Source organism: Chionomys nivalis, chromosome 1 (genome assembly GCF_950005125.1).
Source record: "Chionomys nivalis chromosome 1, mChiNiv1.1, whole genome shotgun sequence".
Lineage (NCBI taxonomy): Eukaryota > Metazoa > Chordata > Mammalia > Rodentia > Cricetidae > Chionomys > Chionomys nivalis.
Genome location: NC_080086.1, coordinates 181706373 through 181731849, shown reverse-complemented (window position 1 = coordinate 181731849; position 25477 = coordinate 181706373). Strand labels below are relative to the sequence as shown.

The 25477-nt window shown below is 38.8% G+C and overlaps 1 protein-coding gene across 1 annotated transcript in view; it reads left to right on the top strand.

Annotated features, from left to right (window-relative positions):
* The first annotated feature begins 453 nt into the window (after window positions 1-453).
* The window catches only part of Kcnd2 (potassium voltage-gated channel subfamily D member 2), a 500479-nt gene continuing 475455 nt past the window's right edge, over window positions 454-25477 (top strand). The window contains exon 1 of the mRNA XM_057780086.1: window positions 454-2547. Coding sequence (XP_057636069.1) covers window positions 1433-2547 — 1115 coding nt within the window. The 5' untranslated portion in view covers window positions 454-1432. The remainder of the gene's footprint in view (window positions 2548-25477) is intronic.

Here is a 25477-nt window from a genome sequence, read left to right as displayed (position 1 = left end):
CTGCGTGGCGGGGCGTGCGTGCGGCTCTCGCTCTCTTCCCTGCTTATTTATCGATCGCTCGGGCAGAGCTGCGCGCCGAGCCCGGGGGAGATGCGGGACCACCCACTGGCGGAGAAGCAGTGAGCAGCCCTCTCGCGCCCCCGCGCCGCCGAGCGCCTCCTGCCTCCGCGCCCGGACGCCAGCCCGCTCGCGCCTCGGCCCCGGCCCCACGCCGCCGCCGCCCGCCCCGCAGCCCGACAGCCCCGCAGTCCCGGCACCCCGCAGCCCCGCAGCGCCCCGACCCCGGGGACGCCGGCCGCGCAGTAAGTTGGCAGGAGCGAGTGGCCTGGGCGGCTCGCCTCCCCCGCACCTTTTTGAACTTGTTGCTGTTTGGCTCTGCTCGCCTGCGCCTGGCTTTTGGGAAGGTGACAAGGAGGAGGGAGGCACGGAGGGTGGGGGAAGGGGACGGAGAGCTCGCCAGAGCTTTATTTATGCTCCCCGGGCGCCTGGGATCCGGCTGCTCCGGAGTCTCTGGCTCTCCCTTTCCTTTTCCGGGTGCAAGGCGACGGCAAAGTCTCTATGCAACTCAGCCCCGGCGCGCACTTTGCCAGGTATGTACCGCGGGCGAGGCGCGTTCTGCGCGGAGGCAGATGATGCTGCCGCCACGGCGGCGGCGGCTGCCAGCTCCCGGGCTCTCTAACTGTCACGCTGCACCTGAGCTGAACTTGAACAGAGAGTGAAGGGGCCATCGGGTGAACGCTCTCGGCTGGCACAGAGGGTGTCTGTCGACGTGGGGGAAAAGGAGGTCTAGACCGGCGCCCCCCGCCGCGAGCCCTGCTCTTCACCTCCATCTCAGCCAGTGCCGCGGGACTAGAGGCGGCCGGCGGACTCCCAGGGACGCGGGACAGTGGCTGTGACCGCATCTCCGGAGCTACAACAACAGGTCGTCTTTTTGAGACGCCTTTGGCGGGAAGGACTACTTCAGCAGAAAGGGAAGGTGAAAAGGTTCATTCTTTTTAAGAGACTACCCCTGGGCGACTCCCCCTGCTTCCTCTCTCCTACTCTCTATATTGACCTCATATCAACCAGACTGTGTCAGGAGAGAAGCGAAGACACCTGTTTGAAGAAACGGCTGTCTCCCAAAGTCACCTGTGTGCTTACATGTGCCAGGAGGTGCCCTGGTCCAACTGTTGGCAGAGATTTGTTTAGGTTCTATGGAGAGAGATTTTTAGGTCACTGTATTTTTTTCTTAGTATTCCAAATACTTGTCTGCGAGGGAAACTTGGCCTTGTGAGAACTGTGACTTCACCTGCGCCACCTTGGAATAACTGTGTTCCTGTGAACAGTGTTCCCCAGTGTTTTGTTTGACTTGAAGAAGTGGGGCATTGCGTTACTTTCCTTGTGTTACTTTGGGTGACTGTTATCACTCTTGAGACCTACACTTCCAGACAACATGGCGGCTGGTGTTGCAGCATGGTTGCCCTTTGCCAGGGCGGCAGCCATTGGGTGGATGCCTGTTGCCTCGGGGCCTATGCCAGCTCCCCCAAGGCAGGAGAGAAAAAGGACTCAGGATGCTCTAATTGTGCTGAACGTGAGCGGCACCCGCTTCCAGACATGGCAGGACACCCTGGAACGGTACCCAGATACTCTCCTGGGCAGTTCTGAGAGAGACTTTTTCTATCACCCAGAGACCCAACAGTATTTCTTTGACCGCGACCCAGACATCTTCCGCCACATCCTCAATTTCTACCGCACTGGGAAGCTTCACTATCCCCGCCATGAGTGCATCTCTGCTTATGATGAAGAACTGGCCTTCTTTGGCCTCATCCCAGAAATTATTGGTGACTGCTGTTACGAGGAGTACAAGGACCGCAGGCGGGAGAATGCAGAGCGCCTACAGGATGATGCGGACACTGACAACACAGGAGAGAGCGCATTGCCCACCATGACTGCTAGGCAGAGGGTCTGGCGGGCCTTTGAGAATCCTCACACCAGCACCATGGCCCTGGTGTTCTACTACGTGACTGGGTTCTTCATTGCCGTCTCAGTCATCGCCAATGTGGTGGAAACAGTTCCTTGTGGGTCTAGCCCAGGCCACATCAAAGAACTGCCTTGTGGGGAACGGTATGCTGTGGCCTTCTTCTGCTTAGATACCGCCTGTGTCATGATCTTCACAGTTGAGTACCTGCTCCGTCTGGCGGCGGCACCCAGTCGTTACCGTTTTGTGCGCAGCGTCATGAGTATCATCGATGTGGTGGCCATCCTGCCCTATTACATTGGGCTGGTCATGACAGATAATGAGGATGTCAGTGGAGCCTTTGTCACACTCCGAGTCTTTCGAGTCTTCAGGATCTTTAAGTTTTCCCGCCACTCTCAAGGCCTGCGTATACTGGGGTACACACTGAAGAGCTGTGCCTCCGAATTGGGCTTCTTGCTCTTCTCTCTCACTATGGCTATCATCATTTTTGCTACAGTAATGTTTTACGCAGAGAAGGGGTCATCAGCCAGCAAGTTCACCAGCATCCCTGCAGCCTTCTGGTACACCATCGTCACCATGACAACACTGGGGTAGGTGCCTTCGTGGGAAATGGGATGGAGATCGGACATGGGTGGGTTGATTGTGAATTTCTTAAGGCTTCCCGACACTTTAGAGTGACTCCATTTTTCTCTTAATGGACGTACGAAAGCAACAAAGATTTGGAAAATTATTTTGATCTGTGAAATGGGTATGCCAAAAGGTTGAAAGTACCAGGAAGTTTCTGGCAAATATTAATCCTAGAAAGTGACAAGTGTAGAATTAATAGACTAATTAATAGATACATATGACTTGTGTTTTCAACCTAAGAACTCTGCCTTATTTTACATAATTATAAACATTTTAGATACGATTATCAAAATATTTTATAATATATCAGTGTGTTATCATGTTCATTTTTATTATGGCTAATATATTTAGAATATCAGAACTGAAAATAGTCAACTATACAAACTGTAATGTTTGAAAATCTAGGTTTGTTCCCCTCCCCCTCATTTTTTAAAAGATCATCTCTACAGTTTTGAGAAGTTATGGATCCCATCAGGAAAAGAATCTAGAGATTGTCCATCAAATGCACATGGAAGGCAGAGTGGTGTCTTTGAGATTAATGGGTATCATAGGCCAGTTGCTGTGTAGAATTTTGGGTTCCAAATTTCTTCTAGAATTCTTTCCTTTTTCCTTTTATTTGGGACATGAAGTTGTACAGACCAAAGAAATATATTCTGAATTCATGATTTCTGAAATGGACTTTTAAGGAAACAACTACGATGACTCTACATGTTATAAAGAATTGTGGGAAATAATCATGAATCTTACTCAACCTGCAGGAAAGTAGCAGTACTTGCGACGATATCAACACTAATAAAACAAAATGGAAGGGGCTGGCTACTTTCTGAGTTCTTAGATGATCCTTGGAGAGATACAAGTGTTCCTTCCTGAGCTCTGGGCTCCCTTTCTTGCCTAGGTTATTAGCCTAGGAAGGATTTCGTCAGGGCTGTAAGAGAAAAGTTATTCCCAAGACTGTGTTTTAACTTTTGTGTTTTTGGCTCATTAATTGGCTTCTTTAAGTGACATTGTGGCTAAAATCAACATACTTATATTGGTCATATAGTGATGAACAAAATTTCTCACGTTATGTGTCAACTAGTGGAATATGTTTTTTGAGAGGAATGGTTGCCTGAGTTAATGAAGAAACTGGCTAAAGTAAAATATAATATTTTGGATTTTGATGAAGTCTCAAGTACCTTTGAGGGTGTACTGATAGGTTTTTAAACCAGAAATGAATGAAATCTCCATTGTTTTGTTTTCATTTCTCTTTATTCTGTTGGTCGTTTTGTGACAGATTGGAGGGGATGTGGAACACCTTAGCATCACAAAAGCTTACCCTTTCTCAGTAAGAGTTATGTTTTCTTTCTGTGTCTTTTGTCTTTTCTTTTTCTGTCTTTTCTTTGTGCCATGTGGGATCATGGAAGGGCAATCAGGTAGTGTGTACTCCTGTCATAATTTCACATTTGAACTGTACTACAGAAGATCTATGTTAAGAAGAAAACAAAGAAGGAACTACTAAAAGGCAGTACATTTTAAAAAAATTTGGTGGCATGCAGCTTTTTCGTGAGGTCTCAGCGAATTATTTAATGTTGCATATTGTCTAGATGATTGAATGTAGATATTATTACAAGGAATGGGGATGAGTTGCTAATTTTAAGGAGCTGAAAATTTCATTCTAAGACTTGAGAAGTTAAGGGTAGCATTTATTTCTGGAGACAATTTCCAATTTTTAGCTTATCTTGAAATATATATGTGGTTTCTAGAAAAATGAGGCTATCTATGTTAGCTATTAGTTATAAGTTTTATTATATAAATTAGGTTCTTTCCAGCGTTCTCTAGCGAATGAGTTAAAAAACTAAGTTGTGATACTTGAACAGAATCTAAGCAGATAGAAACAGTTAAATATACGTACTTGCTAGAACTTGGAAGCAACATGGGGTTGATTTTAAGATTTTTAAGTTTTACTGAAGTTGAAGATTTTATTTTTTAAGAGATTAAGTTAATTAATCACTCATGGAAAACAACATTGAGGCTTTTAATATGCAGAAGCAATAAAAAATGTGAACATACATGAACATTTAGCAAAGCCTATGCTTTATATAATATGCCTCTTAGGGACTATCTGCAGTTCCTTTTCTAAATGTCTTTGGAGTATTTTAATTGCTTGGACAAATAGACTCTTAAATGACTTGTCTTTTCTGTGTTTTACTGTTAGTAGCTTTGTTGCTCTGGTTATTTAAGAGTGGAAGAGATGATGCGACACATCTATCCCTGACTTTATCTTGCATGCTGCTGCAGCTTTAGAAGGTTAAGTATAAACTTTCTGGAAAATAAGCACTAGTTTTAGCAGTTGTCAAACTGTGTTCGGTAGACATTCAAGAATTTTCTACCTAAGTGTCTAAGTTCTCTTTATGTGGCTATTATTTTTAATGAAGCTATATTTATTAATTGATGATATCAGATGTGAAGGTCTTAATCCACGTGTTATCAGAAATACCACCTGATAGACGTAATATTTTCATGAAAAAAATGTAATCAGGACATTGTGACTCAGGTCTGACAGAATGGGCTACTACTTTTGAGGTCACTGTCGACAATGTCCATTTGGTTTTGGGATTTTAGGAACTCAATGTGACTATTTGGGGAACTGCTGTATTTACATAATCAGTTTTGCTTCCTAAAACGTCTGCTTTATCATGGCCTGTAACATGACCAAGCTTACTATGTAAATGTCTAATCTTCCAGCAATATATATATATATATATATATATATATATATATATATATATATATATTTCTAAGAATATCCAGCTTTAAAACAATCAAACAAATAAAAAGTAGCAGGGCAGGGTGGCACATACCTTTAATCCCAGCACTCTGGAGGCAGAGGCAGGAGGATCTCTGTGAGTTGGAGACCAGCCCAGTCTACAAGAGCTAGTTCCAGGACAACAATACTGTTATACAGAGAAACCCTGTCTCGAAAAACAAACAAAGAAGCAAAAAAGGATATCCAGCTTTTATTAGTAAATGCAGAAACTATTGAAGCACATTAAAAAAAAAATAAAAGTACAACAGAATAAATCTGTTTTTAAATGTTTAGATTGAGTGATCTGTGAATCAGTTCCTTTATCTCATCCTCCCCTCACTTTTTGAGCATATTTATTGACAGACACAGGACCCAGTGCTATCTCCCTACCTTCTCTACTCTGTACTCCCTTTTCTATAGTGCAAACAGCATTGCTTTGAACTGCCTGCGCCCAGAAAGAAGCCTTAGCACCTCTTTGATCAGGGTTTGGGAGATCGTATTTTACTGAGGTGGAAGTGCTTGCATAATGCTAAATTTAGGAAATTTCTAAGTGTGACAATCAGAAATTGCTTTATGAAATTGGTAAGGTGGCACTGAGGCTCAGTTTACAATTCTACTTCACGATCCTGACTCGTGAGTCGACAGAGATTCCACACACTAAACACATGGGGACTTATCTTAGGCAGCATTTGTGTTCTCAGTCATATTTTCTAATCATATTGCTTATAAAATGAGTTCAGGAAGTTCTGAAATTTGTTTCTGTGGTCTATTTCACGTCTTCAAGCTCAAAACGAAGTTGTTTTCTTCAAAGTTTTCTGTATAGCAATTAAAAGTCTCTGTACAATTTCTGAAAAGCTCATGCTTAAGATGAAATGCTGTGATGTTTAATTATATGAATTATATTTTGATTTCTGGGCTAATTTGTAAAAAAGGTAAAAAGTTGATATATTCACTGTACGAAAAAATACAGTAGAATTATACCTTTGGTCATAGATAATGGTATGATGGCATCTGTTTCTAAAGCCAAATTAAAAATTATTCCAGCCCTATTATATTTCAATTTTAATAGGTTTAGTGAATTCTATTTTTTGTTTCTTTTCTGAGACAGGGTCTCAGACATGTCAGTATGGCATAAAACCATACTGATATATCTGTACATCTGTAGCTGAGTCTGGTCCTAAATTCTTGATTGATCTGCCTCCAGATCCCGAATTTTGAGATTCTAGGCATGTGTCATCACACTCAGTTTGGAAATTTTCTTTGTGAGAAACAGAATGAATGGGAGGGAGTCTAGAGGTTAGCCCAATGGTAAAAGGCATACTTAATAGAAGAGAGTCCTGCATTTTAGCCTCAGTGTCAAAATAAAACGTAAGAAAAGAGGAGAAAGCAAAGTCAGTTTCTAACAATGAATCGGTTCTTCTTAGAATAATATTATTTGAGACAAATATATCACAATGTATGATCATATCTGCCATATAGGACATTTTTATTAATATGTATTATTGAATAGAATGACAGAGAATATCTTTTTTCAAAAAAAAGATTTTTGAAATAGGGTCTCACTGTCCAATTGTCCTGGAACTCACTATGTAAAGCGTGGTAATCTCGAAGTCATACAGAAATGTTTTTAAATAACATCTTCTTACTACCTGTCACTAGGTAAGTTTCATAAGCTTGAGGAATGCCAGGAGGATAAGTTGCAATTTTTTTTTTTTTACAAATTTCCCCTTTTCCCAGTAATTCTGTAAACTGTGTGAGATCCTGTTTTCTTATGTCGCCCTCTACAGAAATATTGCTAACGTTTTAATCTGAAAACTCTTTCAAGGAGAGAGGCACACAGATGTATGTTCATAGAGCACTGTTTTTATTTCACTATGTTCTAGCACTTACATAAAATTCCTTATAGGGAATTATTGGATGTCAACATTGACCTTTAAGGAAACACAGAAAAACAAGGTACATGCTTTTGCTCTTCAGCATCAAAGATAAACAAATCTTAAATGGTTTCATTATATTTTACTATTTAATTTGACATAGAAATAGTATCTTATTATATTTAAAAATTATATATTTTTGCATTTAAAATGTAAAATTCAGGTTTTCACTTGATTTACAAATGGAATATTCCAAAAAAAAAAAATCTGCATGCTAGAAGGGGGCACTCTGGTTTCTAGTGCGTCTGCTGTGCTGTTCCCTTCCCATTCTGAGTTCCTCTTGAGACTACTCACTGACTTTTAAATACCTATTTATTTTTATAGGTATATCACTTATGTTTGATATTTCCTCCATATTTTTCTCTGTGTGTGTGTGTGTGTGTGTGTGTTTGTGTATGTATGCATGTGTGTGTGCATGTGTGTGTGTCTGTGTATGTATGCATGTGTGTGGGTCTACAGATGGAGGCCAGAAGTTGATGCCTGGTGTCCTCTTTTACGGACCTTCACTTTATTTTTTGAGACAAGTCTCTTTCAAGCTGGATCTTGCTGATTTATCTCCACCTGGTGGGCCCGTGAGCTCCAGGAATCCTGTCTTTACTTCCCCGGCACTGAGATTATAAAAGCGTCCATTGGGAGCTGTTTCACAGGGATGCTGGGATTCAAAGTGGCCATTGTTTCATGAAGAGGTCTTTTCTGTCTTCTCTGCTGCCTTGCATTTGTTTTTGAATGAGACGAAGTTTAAATTTCTCTTTTCTTTTTCATTTTGTTGTAGTCCAGGCTTGCCTCTTACTCCGCAAGGTAGCTGAAGATCACCTTGAACTCCTGATCCTATTGTCTCTACCTCCCAAGTGCTGGGATTATAGACTTGTTCCACCATGCCTGGCTTTTTATTATTATTTTTTCGAGACAGGGTTTCTCTGTAGCTTTTTGGTTCCTGTCCTGGAACTAGCTCTTGTAGACCAGGCTGGCCTCGAGCTCACAGAGATCCACCTGTCTCTGCCTCCCGAGTGCTGGGATTAAAGGCATGCGCCACCACTGCCCGGCGAAGTTCAACTTTCTTATTGTCTGCTTGCTAAATTCCTAGATGAAGAGAGATGAGCTTTTATTGATAGTCTGCCATTTTGTGCATATGAGAGTATTGTGGATTACCCATAATACACAATGAAATTATAGCAGTAATTGTTGAAATTTCTTTTCATTCTTTATCTTTTTATTTTATTCAAGAAAAAATGTGTTGTAACAGTTATTTAGGGATTACTTCTAATACTCCAAAGTGGAGGATGAATAAGTAAGTAGGCTCTTATTTTATAAATACAGTGCACTCCCGACCCCAGGTCTGAACTTGGGAACTCTCTGTTCATGTGTGTCCCATCACTGCTGGCGTGCGTGCATCTCACTGCAGTCTTTGTCCCTATTTATCAAGCCCCGAGGTAGATCACGAAACACTCATTCTTTATCACAAGGCTGCATATTCTCCTCCAGTGAACTTTTGGGCCATTTGGAGGAAACTAATTAATGGTACCTTGCCTGATGCAAATGAAAATCAAGCAATTGTGTTGTCTAAATTACCTTAAAAGAGTTGGTTTGTGAATTCCTGAAAATGTGCACTTTAAGTTCTCTTTCATTGAAAGACTAAGAACAATGAAGAGAACATTCACTGGGAAGAAGTAGTTTCTTCTGTCAGAATGAACTCCCCTTTTTCATGCTAAATATGTCTCATATTATCTCCGAACATCTTACACACACACACATGCATGCACGCACAAACATGCATACACACACACACAAGTGAGTGCATGTACACACACATGTACCCTGTTAGGTCTCAGGCTGTTAAAATATCCAGAAATGAGTCCAATCTTGACTATAGGAGGATTTGGGGAGGTTAGATAAATACCAGCACTCCTCAGGAAACTGTGAAACCGGTTTTCATCCTCCTAAAGGACTTGCTTCCCTTACCTCTGGCAGAAGGGACATATGACTACCTGTGGTACCTCTGAGCATACCAAAGCCCATGCTGGCCTCCAGGATCCCTCAAGATCACAAGTTCATACTATACATTTTAAAGTTCACACTAATACTCCAGTCCTTTTCACTTCCTCCTCTGTCCTAAAGACTTTCTAGCTCAAGGGCTTCATTCTCCTCAGCTACACATCCGTCTCCAAGCCTTTTGCCTCCTACTCGCTTTTCTTCTCTCGTATATTCTGTTCTTTGCATCCTGCTATCTTACTATAGCTACTATTCTTTCTCACACTCCTGCTTTCCTGCCTGACCATGTTTAGTCTACCTATTTCTTTACCTGCATTGGACTCCTAGAGATGACTCTGGCTGTTCTCTCTCATCTACGATATAAACATTCCCTAATAACGGAATGGTCACGTTGGCAGTTTTTAATGTGTCCCATCACATCCATGTATGTATGTAAGTATCTATGTGTATAAATGAAGGAAGGGTAGGTGGAAATGGAAAAGGAAAGGGGTAAAGAAGCAGAGAGGAAGACAGCAGAGAGAAGAGGGGGGCGGGAAAGGAGGGAGACATTTTTGTTCCAGGAACTTCAGAAGCTAGATTTCATGGTCTGGGATATTATCTAGCACTGTAGGATTGAAAAGAATTGCAGAAGTTGGGCACTGTCTGTTCATTTTTGTGCACATTCAGAGGAGTCCATCTAACTGCTGTGAGCCAGCCTCTACGCTGACCTTCATGAAACCTTCTCAGCTCCCCATGTCTGCAGCATCTTTGTTTGCAATTACACTTGAACCTAATACGTGCCATTTTATATACGTCTTCTGGCTTTACTTCTTTCTTTTCTAACTAAATTCAATGGCTGTTGAGATGTGAGTGAGGAGCAATTTTTCCCCATCACTGCTCGAACGTAGAAAATGATCTGTGGTAATATGTTGCTGATCAAGGAGTGGGATGTTACCCTTATGCCACAGAGAGATTCTTAAGCATGGAAGACTTCGTCTCAACAGGCAAAAATATACCTGTCGAAGTCAAACATGTGCTTTGTTTTAAATTTATTGTTTGATTAGGTCTTCTAATGTAACACAACGCACTCTTTCCTCTTCTGTCTCTCCCTTCCTCCTCTCTCTCTCTCTCTCTCTCTCTCTCTCTCTCTCTCTCTCTCTTTCTGCCCACCCACCCACTGACTCACTTGCCTTTCTTCTTTCTTGTTCTCCTTAATATTATTATCATTACTTTTCTTTGAAAGACTATGAAACATCTCCAATTTACCACCTGTAACTAGTTCTTCTACAGAAATCAGAATTGATAGTTGCCTCTGGCTATTTCTTTAATCTGCCTCCTCCACTGAAGCTTGCCTAGATTACAGATATACCTGGGGAACAAAGGGGCACAAGTCCTGTCTGTCAAATAAGCAACTCATTGCTTTTTTTTCTTAAGTACAGTTCTAATCTGAATGGGAGCAACTGAAGGGACCCTGGAATAAAAGTATCTTGATGACTCTTTGACACTCCAAGTTATTTTGTCCCTTAGCACAGGTGACAGGGTGTTTTTGTTGTTGTTTTCTTTTCCAGTCAGATCCACTGATTTGCATACAAGTCGCGAACTGTTGCCCGCAGAGGATGTATACTATAAATGCAGTTGCTATCAGAAAGTTCAGAGGTCCTGTGACTTGCTCAAAACACCTGTTTAATAAACAAGCTCTTTCTAAGGGTTTAGATGGGTTTAAAAATAATGAATGAGACACAAAATTGTGTGGATTATGGAAAAAAAGGGGGATGGATCTGGGAGGAGGTGGGCCAGGAGAATTAGTCAAAATGCAATATATGAAATTCTCAAAGAATTCTTTAAAATCTGTTTAAAACTTAAAAAAGTAGACCACAGTTGTAAATGAGAATATAGATGCATTTACTCGTTAAGTACAATTAGTTTTGCCTTGGAAATTTTGACAAGTCTGTTATGTAAAGAAAATCTGAATCACATAACGTGTGGGGGGGAGTAGGGAATGAGTTACCAGAAGTTAATAATGACAAAAAATAACATTGAGAAAGTAGGATGAAAGTTGAAATAATGTCAGATAGGATGGGAAGGCTTTGTTCTAAAGCAGAATTGTCCCTCCCCCACCCTCCAGTAAAGTAGCTCTAATTCTAATATGCTTCTCATTTTCTTCCCTTTGAGGAATACCAGTCACAGTGTTGTTGGAAGTTCAGAGTCATTCCAGGATCATATACTCTTCGGAAATGAAAATGTGGCGTAAAGAGTTCAACTTAATTTAACATATCTGTTGAACCCTTATGAGCCTTCATTGACTATGGCAGTAAATTACAGCCGACTTCTCAATGCTAAGACACATGCAGAACTAGCCTTGTGGGACAGACAGAAAATAAACACATAGATACATAATATGACACCAGTTTGTGATGAGTTCTGTGAAGGCAATAAATTGTGGTGAGACTTTCCATATTGGAGAGGGCTGGATAAGGTCCTTTTAGAAGGGATGCATTTGAGCAGATCACTGCAAGGGATAAAACAAAAGTGAAGCTGTCAGAATGATGCTTTAGAGGGAGGCAGAAAAGAAGAGCAGTTAAGAACATCTCTTATCAACAGTGCTTCAAATGAGAAGGATTTCATACTTTTGCAAGTTTTGAAATTTTACAAATGTATAATGAGCTGTCTTGTGTTGCATGCCCAAGTCTAAACACAAATTTGTTTATATTATATACATTTTGTGCGCAGAGCCTGAAAACAATTTCACACAATAGTTTTAGTGCGCTTGTGTTTTCCATGGGTTGTGCTACCTGAGGGTTAGATATAAAACTTTCCATTTAAGACATCGCAGGGAAACAAAGAGAAGTATATATATATTTGGTGGCATTTGGACTTTCAGTTCTAGACTGGGAGTGCTGAACCTGTATAGAGCTCTCACAGCGAGAGGAGCCTAATGCAGTTGTCATTGAAGCAAATGGAGTGCAGGACTCAGGAGCCAATGGGTTGTGAAAAGTGTGTGGGAGGAAATGATACAGGACATTACAGACCAATGTGAAGACTGGCTTCTTCCAGCTTCGGCTGTAGATTTGGCATTGTAAGACATTGTGATGTAGCAACAAACAGCAGAGGAGGGGAGCAGCAGCTCTTTATTTCTGTGTACATCTGCAGAGTCTTTGTTTTATAGGATCCCACGTGAATGTTCTACTTCTCGGTTTTCTGCTCTGAGAGCAAGTGTTTATGCTAACTTTCTCCATAGAGCCTATAGCTTCTGATGCCTGCCTCATCTCCAGGAAGAATCACACTTGACCACTTGTCATTCCATGTGTAACTTGGGATTTTGCCTTTTTAAGTTGAAACACTTTTGTGGTTACAGTGTGTGGCTTTGGAGGAGAGGTTTTCCTAGTCTACCGTACACTTTGAGAGAAGATCTATTGGTAAGGTGCGGTCCATGGAGAGGAATGGTGTTTGCACACCAGGGAGGGAGGCCAAGTCCATACTAGTTCATCTCAAGATGAACAGTAGTGGGTGAGTCCAAGACAAATGTAAGTTAAAGCATAGAAGAATGGTAGACATTAAAGAAAGGGGAACATGACAGGAATTTGACATTGCTGTTGTTAAAATGAACACAAGTTCTCTGGGCTGGGGCAGTGGTGGCGCATGCCTTTAATCCCAGCACTAGGGAGGCAGAGGCAGGTGGATTGTTGTGAGTTCGAGGCCAGCCTGGTCTACAAGAACTCGTTCCAGGACAGGCTCCAAAGCTACAGAGAAACCCTGTCTCGAAAAACAAAAATAAAACAAACAAAAAACTGGAGTAACTTACAAGATATAGTTAAATTGCTCCCAACTGGAAAAAAAAAAAAAAAAAAGATTAGTTAAATTGAAAAGCCAGATTCCACATTTTAGTTTAAAAGAAAGGGTTGATGTTCAATAGATATGGAACTTTTTCAGAGATGACAAGATAATTTAAAAGGTTTGAATATGGATCTGAAGATTAGCAGCTGTCTCCTCTAATATTAGTGTTTGAGGATATCACACTGAACTTGAATTCTATTTAAAGGGTTTCTGACGCTTTTTCTCATTTTGCACCAGGTACATATATATCCTGTCTAGGTGTTTTGTTACTTTTGTGAACTTGGAAGAGAAAGTGGTTCACATATCTTGAAACCTGTGAAGAATCCCATATGATACATATTTTTTAGTAGAACCAGATTGGGACTATGCAAGGAACAGGTGTATAATAAAAATATACAGAGATAGTGCTCTGGCAAGAACCACAATGCTGGAGAATTAAACGTAATCATGAATGGATAATTGGAGACAGTTGTGCTTAGAAGAATGATAATTGAATTAACATTAAAAAGTATGTATGAGAGAATTAACACCAGAGTGTGCATTTATGAATGAACATAATCAAATACCTATCCACATATCAATGACCCAGAAGGCATACATTCATATATGCATAAAACTAATAGGGCTACCTTTGACATCTCACCATGGCATGCTGTTACCAATAAAGCATCTTCCCTCACTCCACATAATACCATATCCTACTCAGAAAATCCTCAGGGTTACTGATGAAGAAACCTATGATATGCAAAGGCTACCACAATGGGAAATTTCTTGATATTTCCCTGTCTTTGCATGTGATGAAGGTGGGCCATGGGTTACATGTTCATAATTATTCTCCTAAGGCATTTTAGAGCAAGTCTTTGTTTCTCTCCCACATCTTACGTAAAATAACTGTCTGACTATTCTAGTTTAATGCATTTTGGAAAAAAGACATTATGCATAGTGCTTTAGATAATTCTTCAGAATTTATAATAGTTTTTGCCAGTTGTGGTGGTTTTGGACTGAAAAACAAGCATAAGTATTATAGTGTTAGATCACTCCAGTAAGGTGTACCAACATTTTATTGAGTCATAAAAGAATATACCCATTGAACTGTTACAAATGTCTTGTTTTTCTCCTTCAGTCCAAAGGCATTAAAATCATGGGGTTTAAGCTTGCAGAAAACTTTAGGAATTGCTTTTTTAAAACTTTCTATTAGGTTTGAAGAAAGGAAGATGAACTATAGCTGGAACTGACACAAATCACAGAGCTGGCTAGTAAAGAACCTGAATTAGATTTGGAGGAATTTTTTTTTTCTAAGTCTCATGCTATTTAGAGTATAATTCCCTGGAAAGCCTCCTGCATTTCTTTCTTCAGTTTACAACATTCTCATCGGAGATGAAAGTTTCTGTCCCATCTGGTCCCACAGCTTTTCAGTCCCAAAGAAACACATAGAGGCTTGAATTAATTATAAACGGTTTTACTAATTGTTACTTAGGATTATTAACTAGCTCTTACCCCTTAAATTAACCCGTAATTCTTCTCTATGTTTACCCATGTGGCTTGGTAATTTTTCTCAGGGAGGTAGTCTCATCTTGTTTCCGCTTCGTCTGGCTGACAACTCCTTCTATCCTTTTCCTCAGAATTCTTTTAGTCTGGTCATTCCGCATATAGTTTCTGTCTGGCTTCTGGCCAATCACAGTTTTATTAAACCAGTATGATTGACAAATCTTCACAGTATACAAGAACATTATCCTGAGCACTTCCTCCTCTTATTTTCTTTTGAAAACAAGAACCCTGAATATAATCTCCTTTGTTTAGCTCTTTTCCTAATCATTATCCATAACAAATTATAACCAAAACACTAAACAAAGACAGATATCCATAATCCATTTTTTGGGGGAAATGCGGACATAGTTTTCTAAGTTATTTCCTGCTGATTGGGACATTGGAATCTTATGGGGACCCAAAGAAAATTAAAGATTATGGTCAAGTCCAGACTGGAGTATTCTGAGGCTAGATCATTTCAGATAGCAGCCTTGAAGCTGTTTAGAGATTTTCCATCTGAATCTGTCTGTATTGTATATCTCTGTCTTTTTCTGATCACATGAGTCATATCTGCTAAGCAGTATGGCTAGGATTAAAGCTGCGACTTTGGCAGCTGGCTTCACCTCATTCTTTAGCTTTTTGAGAGTCTAGCTTCATGGATAAGGTACTAGAGGAGTCATATTTTTTGCCACAACTCTGTGGATTTTCTAGGTTCATGCCACCACCAAGAAGCCTGATGCCAGCTGCTCATAAACACAATGTAATATTTGGTGACAGAGCCTCTTTTTTTTTATTCTTTTTTAATTAAAATTTCCACCTGCTCCCTGTTTCCCATTTCCCTCCCGTCCTCCCAAATATTGCCCCCTCCCCCCACTCCCCTCCCCCTATCCCCACTCCTCTTCTTCTCCCCCCACACCATTCCCCCTCCCTCTCCATACTGAAGAGCAGTCCAAATTCCCTGCCCTGCGGGAAGACGAAGGTCTTCTATCTACGTCCAGGAAGGTGAGCATCTAAACAAGCTAAGCTCCCACAAAGCCAGTTCATGTATTAGGATCGGAACCTAGTGCCATTGTCCTTGGCTTCTCATCAGCCTTCAAAAGAACTGTAAGGATTTTGCCACTAATGCTAAGTCAGGAAGCCTCTCTGCCAGAAAGGAACCCCACCTCTGCTCACAACCAGCAAAGGGAGACTACCAGAGAAAAGACAGTTACCAAGAAGTTGCAGTTGACCAAGAAGTTGCAGTTGACTCTGTTCTTGTCTGTCTAGAATCCTTTTTTTTTTTTAAAAAAAAAAAAAAAAAGCTGTTTAATCTTTGTGTGGAAATTCTTCCCAAGCATTTGGGCACCATTTGTAAACAGAAGTCTTTGTCTTGCCTGGTCCACAGCTGGTCAGTCCCAAAGAAACACACAGAGGCTTTTATTGATTATAAACTGTTTGACTACTAACGTAGGCTTATTATTAACTACCTCTTACTTCTTAAATTAACCCATAATTCTTGTTTATGTTTAGCAACATGGCTTGGTACTTTTCCTCAGTGCAGCATTCTGCCCTGCTTCCTCTGTTTCTTGCTGGTGACTATGTCTCTGCCTTTGCTCTTCATAGAACTCTCTTAGTTTGCTTGTCTCGCCTGTACTTCTTGCCTGGTTATTGGCCAATCAGCGTTTTATTAAACCATATGAGTGACAAATTTTTACTATGTACAAAAGCATTATCCCAGAGCACTCATCATTAAAAAGTATTAGAGAAAACCATCTAAAGGCTTCTTCACAATTTAATTAAAAATCTGATAATTCCTTTTTCATATTTTTAATCTAGTTAGAATCTAAATGAGCAGTATAGCTAAGCAAATTCTTGTAGTAAACCTCTTTTGTTATTTCTTTTGAGTAGTCTGCTAACAATGGAATCTTGCTAAACTGAAGGGAACTTATTAACAAAATGAAAGTTTCAATCCAAAATTTTACAGAAAATGTGTAAACTTATGATTGAGTGGATCATAGTATTAATAACATTGAAATCAGGCTGGGAATTCGGTGTGAAATATTTTATTTTGATCAATTTGGCACTAAGGAATGTAACTATAAATTTAAAAGTTGAAATATTTGATAAGTTCATAATTTCCTTGAATAATTACATCGTGCTGTCTTTATTAGCTATAAATGCAAACACAAATAATGTAGCATGTATTTTGAGATGGGTTTTCCTCAAACTTACTCAAACACTATGCTTCTACTTTAAAGTGACATACAAACTATCTTTTATATTTAATTCCAGGGATTTTGAAGGGAGAACATTTCAATTGCTTTAGAATGTAAAAAATGAGGATGTTGAGCAAATTGATAGTAAGTTGAAACTTTTAACATTTAAAGGTAGATTTCCATGATGAAGCTAATTTGATAAATTATAAGGAGGTAGTTTAAATGTCAATAAGATGCATTTTAAAAGCTTAGCTTTTGTTATTAACAATTTGAATTACAGAAGCATGACTTTGGTTAACTCTTGGTGCACACCATTTTAAGTAGTTATTATTCCTTTATATAACTCCTGTCACTCATCTATGCATGGCCCTCTTCATCATTTTATCTCTGTGTTAAATTTAGCACCTAAGAAATTAAAGAAAATACAAGCTCCTTATTTTATATTAACATACATCTAACCGCACGTAGCTCCTTTTCTTTCACATTTTGCTGTAGCCCTTTCTCTCATCCCTCAGGATAAGCATCATCTGATATTTCATATTTCTCAATTTTAAAAAATGAAAATGTAACCGACTTTATTGAATTTATGAATGGATAAAATGTTGTATGCAGTCTTTTGAGATTTTCTATAGTTTATATTTGGTTTAACCATGTTTCCCATGTATGACAGTTAGTTTTCTAACATATATATGTGTTAGTATATATATATATGTATATATATATGTCTTTTGTGTGGATATACTATAATTTTTCAAGTATTCTGGTGATGATTTCACATAGGTTGATATCTGATAACTCTTGGCATGTAGAAACTTTTACATGTGTATATACCTAAGAGTGAAATTTCTGTATTATTTCTATTTATGTATTAAATGACAATGTCTACTTTCCCCTAGTTATTAAATCGTTTTATATATTTTCCAGCTCTCCATTCTATGAGTCAAGAAGTAAAAATGAATAGTATTGTTTCTTGTGTCACTTCGGCTTTGGTCTTTCTGAAGCAGAGATTATGTTGTGTGTCATAATTTGTATTAGCCTGCCTATGCTGTAGCCAGGTACTAAGTACAGCACTATGTTAACACTGCATCCTTAAAACTTTCTCATAAGGATCTACTTTTCTTATTCCTTTGAAAGCAAGAGAGGGAATTTGAGTATTGAAGCTGATATTCAATTAATTTTCTGAAAATATAGTATTTTATAAAATGTTACATGTAACTATTATGAAGATGAACAATGAAGACAATTCTAAATCCTTCACATTCATACTTACTACTTTATAACAATGTGGCTATACTTAGAAAAAATTTGGTGATTTTAAGACATCTCTTATACAACTGGAAAATGAAACATCACTGGGAAAGGCAATAAAAGAACAAACATTAAAATAAATTATTTCTGTTTCAGAAAATTTTGAACCATGAGTATGAAAGTGAATATCTAATCTTTCATAAATACTCTTGCCATTTTCATGTTTGCAACAAAAGGCAGTTTTTGTGCAAAGCATAATTAATCCAGAGTTAATAAGTGTTAATCAACTGTCTTCTTTAAATACACTTCTGCTTTTGGCTTAAAATCACATAAATTTGATATAAAATGCCAGATGATAGCACAGTAGATATTCCAATGAAAGGAAAGAGATGTAATTTGAAAGTAGCTATGAGGTCTTCCTAATGGAAACAGGGAGATTATTAAGAGTTGGCCTTATTCTAAATGCTGAAGAGTGAAGTGTGCATTGATCTTTAAATAACTTCGTTATTTTTATTCAGTGTCCAAAAAGTTCATATTCACATAAATTTGAGCTATAATTTTATTTAAAATGAAGGAGGCACCACATAGAGTAGTAAATATTGGCAATATGTTTTAAACTAAACTGTGCATCGACTAAGAAATCATTTGACAGATCACTCGCATTCCGTTCATTTATGTCTCATTATTTCTTACATTCTCCAGTGCTCAATATCTAGATCTGCGTGTGTTAGTTTAGATGTTACCAGTATATGTAGGCATGTCTGGTATATGCACTCAAACACACATTTAGGGAACATAAACATAACTAAAAGTATATACTTTTAAAAATAGCATTGGGCACATATTCATGTATTGGCATGCACACCATTCCTATTTAGGAATAAATGTGTGAACTATTGCAGATAAAATATTTGAGATCTGGCATGTAGGTGGTAGGAGAAATAAATTTTGCTCATACATACAGATTTATACCTGTATTTAAAATCATTAGTCTATAGATTTTAAGATGACTTACAACAAATACTAATATACATTTTACTAAACTTCTGCTAAAGAACATTTCCTTTTATTATTCAGCTATTTTTACCTGTTTTTCTTCTATATCAAGTTTTTTTTTCCAACATGCTCTTTCAAATTGTATGTGTTTTCCTCTAAAAACCCTTCAGGGATTTACTTACTCAACTAATGGAATAGCAGATCAGGAATAATCTGTATTCAAGTATCAGTTTTTCACTACAGAAACTCAATAGTTATAAAAATAAATTAAGCCTTTTGCAGAAGTAAGTATGAATATTCATATTTACTTCTATTTTGTATGTAAGTACAAAATAAGCTTTACTATCATATTATTTTATCAAATATACATTAAATCTGGTATTAAACTAGTACATATTTCTCTTTCATAGGTAAAAGTTTCTAGTTCAATGATGTAGGAAATAATTGATGAAGAATTTTTAATTCATGACAAAGTTTAAGCTGAACATTAAATCAGAAACTGGAATTTTGAGATTTTTGGTTGAAAATTAAGCATTTTATTAATACGCATCAGAAAAAAACTGTAAAAAATCTATGTCCCTGTCAATTTTGGTTTAAAAGTACATAATATTTTCTTTTATTCTACCAACTTTAAAAGTGTTTGAAATAATATTGTATTAAGTCAATGAAATATGTAAGTACTAGGTGCTAAGGATGGGGAGGAGTTACTGAAGAAAGAAATTTGGTTAATGAAATCATGGACTAGATAAGACTGGATTTGACTGTACATCTCATTAGCCTTTGTGAGGACATTTTTAGAAGAGGAATGTCAAAATAAGCATTTGGCCCTTGGGTCACTGGGCTGGACAGTGAACTTCCTCTGCAAAAGTTTTTACACAGAATATTGAGACATATATCTGTTAATGAGTGCTTTATTGTAAATAAAAATGGAAGCATGTGTGATACCTAAGCACATGGTTCCAGTGTTTAATGGTGAAATTGTGGCAGATAGCACTTCTGTCTTTTTAGATATTTAAAAAGTGGTTGGTTAATACATAATAACTGTCTATATTTTAGGTTTTGGTGTGATATTCAGTCCATTTATACAGGATGTACTGATTAACTCAGTGTAGCTCATCTTTCTATATTCTTAAGATTGTATTAATTAACTTTAGCTGCTGTAGTTACTCATGAAATAAATGACAGTTATTGATGATTATAGTATTCTTCTGATGAACATTAGGATTTCTTTGTTCTGTGATTTCACAGTGTTTCCTTTTCCTTCATCGTCCCTCTATCCTACCCTTTCTTTCTTTAGAAATAAGGATTCCACATTGGGGGCATCATTTTTAGCATCCACATCCTAGAATAAAGATAGTATATGTTTTTTTTTTTTTTAGTGTGGCTTATTTTACTTAACACAATGTGCATAAATCTATCAATTTTATGCGCATGACTGAATACAGATGAATAGTATTCCACTGTCTGTATAGACACTCTTTCCTTTAGTTATACTTGTATTAGTATCTTGTCTGATTCTGTATCTTACCCATCACCAATAGTGTAATAGTAAACATGGATACTCATGTAGTTTTTCTTTATATGATCTTTCTTTAGGGTATATGTAGTTGAAGGGAGATTTATGGATGATATAGTAGGCCTCTTTGAGAAGCTCCTATTATGGCGGTGTTTGCTATCCCAGCAGCAGTTATAAGGAGTTCCTTTTGCACAGCTCTTCATCATTTCTTTCAATTCTTTATCAGAGTACTAGCTTACAGTTTTCCCCATGTTCTAAACATAGTAGGTAATCTCTTTATTTTCATTGTACAGAACCCAAAACCTTTTAATTTGATAGAATTTCATTTGCTCATTTATTTTAACTTTGGAACTGTGATTTTGGGGATCTCATATTTAAAAAGGACATATTTATTTCTACCCCATGTGTGGGAATTGTTCCTCTATTGATTTCAGGATTTTAGTATTTGAGACTTGCACCATTTTAGGTTGAATTTTGTAGTAGTTGAAAAATATGGGCTTCTGTTTTTGATCTCATATATATATATATATATATGAGTGTGTATACATATATATGTATATGTAGGTCAATATATATATAATAAGTCTTTCATAAAGCAAAACAATAGTTCTGTAAGAATCCAGCAATGTTTTCATAGGAAATGCAAATAGGTTAGCTGAAATCTCTAACCTCTATGTCATCATGAGATACAAACATAGACAGGGTAAACTTTCTGGAGTGGTACTTAACAGTGTAGACAGATACGTTAGGAATTAAAATCACTTAATTTATTAAATTCATCTATAGCTCCCATAGTTTGCTTCAAGCACTTCATATGATCTTCAGAGATGGGGACTATCACCTTAGCTTTTCTCTTCTCTGGTCATGTTTTGAGACCCAGTATCTAGGAGAAAGAGATAATAGTATTTCAAGGATGAAACCACTCATCATGGTAGTCTAGAGAGCTACATCCATTGACACCGGGGCATTGTCAGCTTTTAAAGTTACTCATGCCCTAGTACTGTTAGGAAGAGGTGGGCTAATCTTTTCTGTACAGGCTAATAGAGTGTACTTGCACAATAAAGATAAAGACCTCATTTTATTTAACCTGGATCTCCTACTCTTAAACTTTTCCTAAGAAGAGCTTAGAAAGCAGATGCACAAAAAACACTGGGTATTACAGACTTTACAATGTGAGTATTTTCTTTGAGTATTTTTTTCTCCTTTATCATTATATTCTTTTTTATATATATATATATATATTTTATTCTTTTTTACTTAAAATTTCCAACTGCTCCCCGTTTCCCATTTCCCTCCCCCTCCTCCCACATATTGCCCCCTCCCCCCGCTCCCCTCCCCCATCCCCACTCCACTTCTCCTCCCCCTAGTCCACTCCCCCTCCCTCTTGATACTGAAGAGCAGTCCAAATTCCCTGCTCTACAGGAAGACCAAGGTCCTCCCACTTCTATCTAGGTCCAGGAAGGTGAGCATCCAAACAGGCTACGCTCCCACAAAGCCAGTTCATGTATTAGGATCGAAACCTAGTGCCATTGTCCTTGGCTTCTCATCAGCCTTCATTGTCCGCCTTGTTCAGAGAGTCCAGTTTCAACCCATGCTTATTCAGTCCCAGTCCAGCTGGCCTTGGAGAGCTCCCAATAGATCAGTTCCACTGTCACAGTGGGTGGGTGCACGCCTCGTGGTCCTGATTTCCTTGCTCATGTTCTCCCTCCTTCTGCTCCTCATTTGGACCTTAAGAGCTCAGACGGTTGATCCAAATTGGGTCTCTGTCTCTCTCTCGATCCATTGCCAGATGAAAGTTCCTGTGCCATTCTCCTTGGCCTCTCGTCAGCTCTCATTGTCCAACACATTCAGAGAGTCCGGTTTTATCCCATGTTTTTTTCAGTAGCAGTCCAGCTGGCCTTGGTGAGCTCTCAATAGATCGGCCCCCCTGTCTCAGTGGTTGGGTGCACCCCTCATGGTCCTGTCTTCCTTGTTCATGTTCTCTCTCCTTCTGCTCCTCATTATAACCTTGGGAGCTCAGTCCGGTGCTCCAGTGTGGGTCTCTGTCTCTATCTCCATCCATCGCTAGATGAAGGTTCTATGGCGATATGCAAGATATTCATCAGTATGATTATAGGATAGGTTCATTTCAGGTTCCCTATCCTCAGGTGCCCCAATGAACTAACTGGGGACATTGCCCTGGGCTTCTGGTAGCCATTCCAAGTTCAAGTCTCTTGCCAACCCTTAGGTGGCTCCCTTAACTAAGATATGAGTTTCCCTGCTCCCCCATCCAACCTTCCTTTACCCCCAATCACCCCGATTCCCCCAGTTCCCCTCATCCTCTCCTTCACACTTTTCTCTCCCCATCTCCCCTCATCCCCATCCCACCCCACCCCCCAAGATTCCCATTTTTTGCCCATCAATCTTGTCTATTTCCCATAGCTGGGAGGATATCTATATGTTTTTCCTTGGGTTTACCCTCTTGTTTAGCTTCTTTAGGATCACAAATTATAGACTCAGTGGCCCCTATCCATGGCTAGAAACCAATTATGAGTGAGTACATCCCATGATCTTCTTTTTGGGTCTGGGTTACCTCACTCAGGATCGTATTTTCTATTTCCATCCATTTGCATGCAAAATTCGAGAAGTCATTGTTTTTTACCGCAGAGTAGTACTCTAATGTATATATATTCCACGCTTTCTTCATCCATTCTTCTATTGAAGGGTATCTAGGTTGCTTCCAGGTTCTGGCTATTACAAATAATGCTGCTATGAACATAGTTGGACAAATGCTTTTGTCATATGCTAGGGCATCTCTTGGGTATATTCCCAAGAGTGCTATTGCTGGGTCCAGGGGTAGGTTGATCCCAATTTTTCTGAGAAACCGCCACACTGATTTCCAAAGTGGTTGCACAAGTTTGCAGTCCCACCAGCAATGGATGAGGGTACCCCTTTCTCCACAACCTCTCCAGCAAAGGCTATCCTTGGTGTTTTTGATTTTAGCCATTCTGACAGGTGTAAGATGATATCTCAAAGTTGTTTTGATTCTATATAAAAAAAGTTGTTTTAAAAGGGTTTACTATCTCTAAGTGAGTTAATTTTAATCACATGAAGGGGAGTTCAACTGTGTAGCACTTGGTGGATTCTTTACTATAATTGAATAAAATGGGCAATGTTGTTGTTAATGTTTTAATTTCAGAGAGAATTTTCTTACCCAGGGATACTAGAAGTGATTATACAGCTCAGGCATACACTATACACAGTAGAATGTATGCTGGCCTCGACCTTGCAAGCTAGAGGAGACAATACTCTTGCTTCAGTCTTCCACATGTGAGGATGATAGGTCTGAGATAGCACTCCTAGCTTCAAGAAAAACCTTATCTAAATATTCACCAAATGGCTGGCTTTGTTTTTGTTTTTTTTTTTTGGCTGTTAGTTGCCTAAAGTGCTTTGTGTTCTCTTCTGGAAAATGTACAGAAATATGTAACATGCATTTCCCTACAAGATTTAGATACAAAGAAACCAACTTTCAAAAGCATTGTTCTAGATTAATATTGTCAGGAATTGAAATTCACTTCTCATCTTGGAGGATGCTGTCTGATGAGTAGTGGCTACAGGCTCTCTGGACATTGTTTCAAAAAATGAGGAAATCTGTATATCAGAAGGTATGATGGAGTCCTTGTGTTCTGATATGATTTCATGCTAACCTGATTGTTCGTTAGTGTTGATATGGCCAAAAGGGCAACGGAAGCATTTTCAGTCTTGATTTTAAGTGAGATGGTTTATTCCAATTTTGTTTCACGAGAAAAAAAAAAACACTCTGCAATGCCTTCTCTGAGCAAAATATAAATGGATGGTACAAAAACGGGAGGGAGTGAAGTGGAGAGCAAGGATTGTAAGGACACAATCTGACTCTAATTAAGGAAAACATAAATACATTTTTATATTCCTGTTCTGTGTCAAGAGCCATTCATGGGCTTAAACTATACCATTTCTTTATTTTGTGAATTGGTTTTCCTATTTCCTTTGCTACATTCTAAGATACAGATAAAGTAAGCTAAATTATAACACAATAAAATTGACAAGACAGGACCCCACCTCACAACCCCAAAAAGAAAAGAGATCCATCGCTGAAATTTTGCACAAGTTCCACAGGACTAAGAGAAAAGTTAATAAGAAAATCTTGGCGGATCTCTGGCAGGCGGATCTCTGTGAGTTCGAGACCAGCCTGGTCTACAGAGCTAGTTCCAGAACAGGCTCCAAAGCCACAGAGAAACCCTGTCTCGAAAAACCAAAAAATAAAAATAAAAAAATAAAAAATAAAAAATAAAAAAAAAAAAAAGAAAATCTTGGTTAAAATAACAAAAACCAGAGGGCCACGTTCTGAGAAGCAGGTCTTAAATTTTGATATATGAGGTTTCCTGGGTTAATGCCAGAGATGATTCAGCTAAATAATGCCTGTCCTCACTCTTCTGCATAGGGAAGATGTCTCAGTAGGGGTACATTATCCTCCTACTAAAGACTTGAGCCACAAAATTAACAAGCACTCTTATCTTTTGAAAAGGGACAAGTGGATTTTCCAAAAGGCCAGCTGCCCTTTCCCTGCACCAGAGGCCAGACATCAGCAGCCAACTGTCGCACATGTGAGAAAGTTCTGACCTGTCTAAATCTAGAATACTAAAGCGAAGCAACTTCGGACTATTCTCAGGTTGTTTCTGGCAGGGCAGTGAATCTCCTTCGTGCTTCTTCTTTTAGAGGAAGTTTTTAAGGAGCCACAGCTACAATTAATTTTTAATAAGTTCTTTCTGGCCACACATTGTGTTTATGTTTATTTGTGGTATCTCTAGGACAAATCAAGGAAAGGAAGCAATGGTTCTATAATCCTTCATCTGGAGCCATGTTGTATTCTAG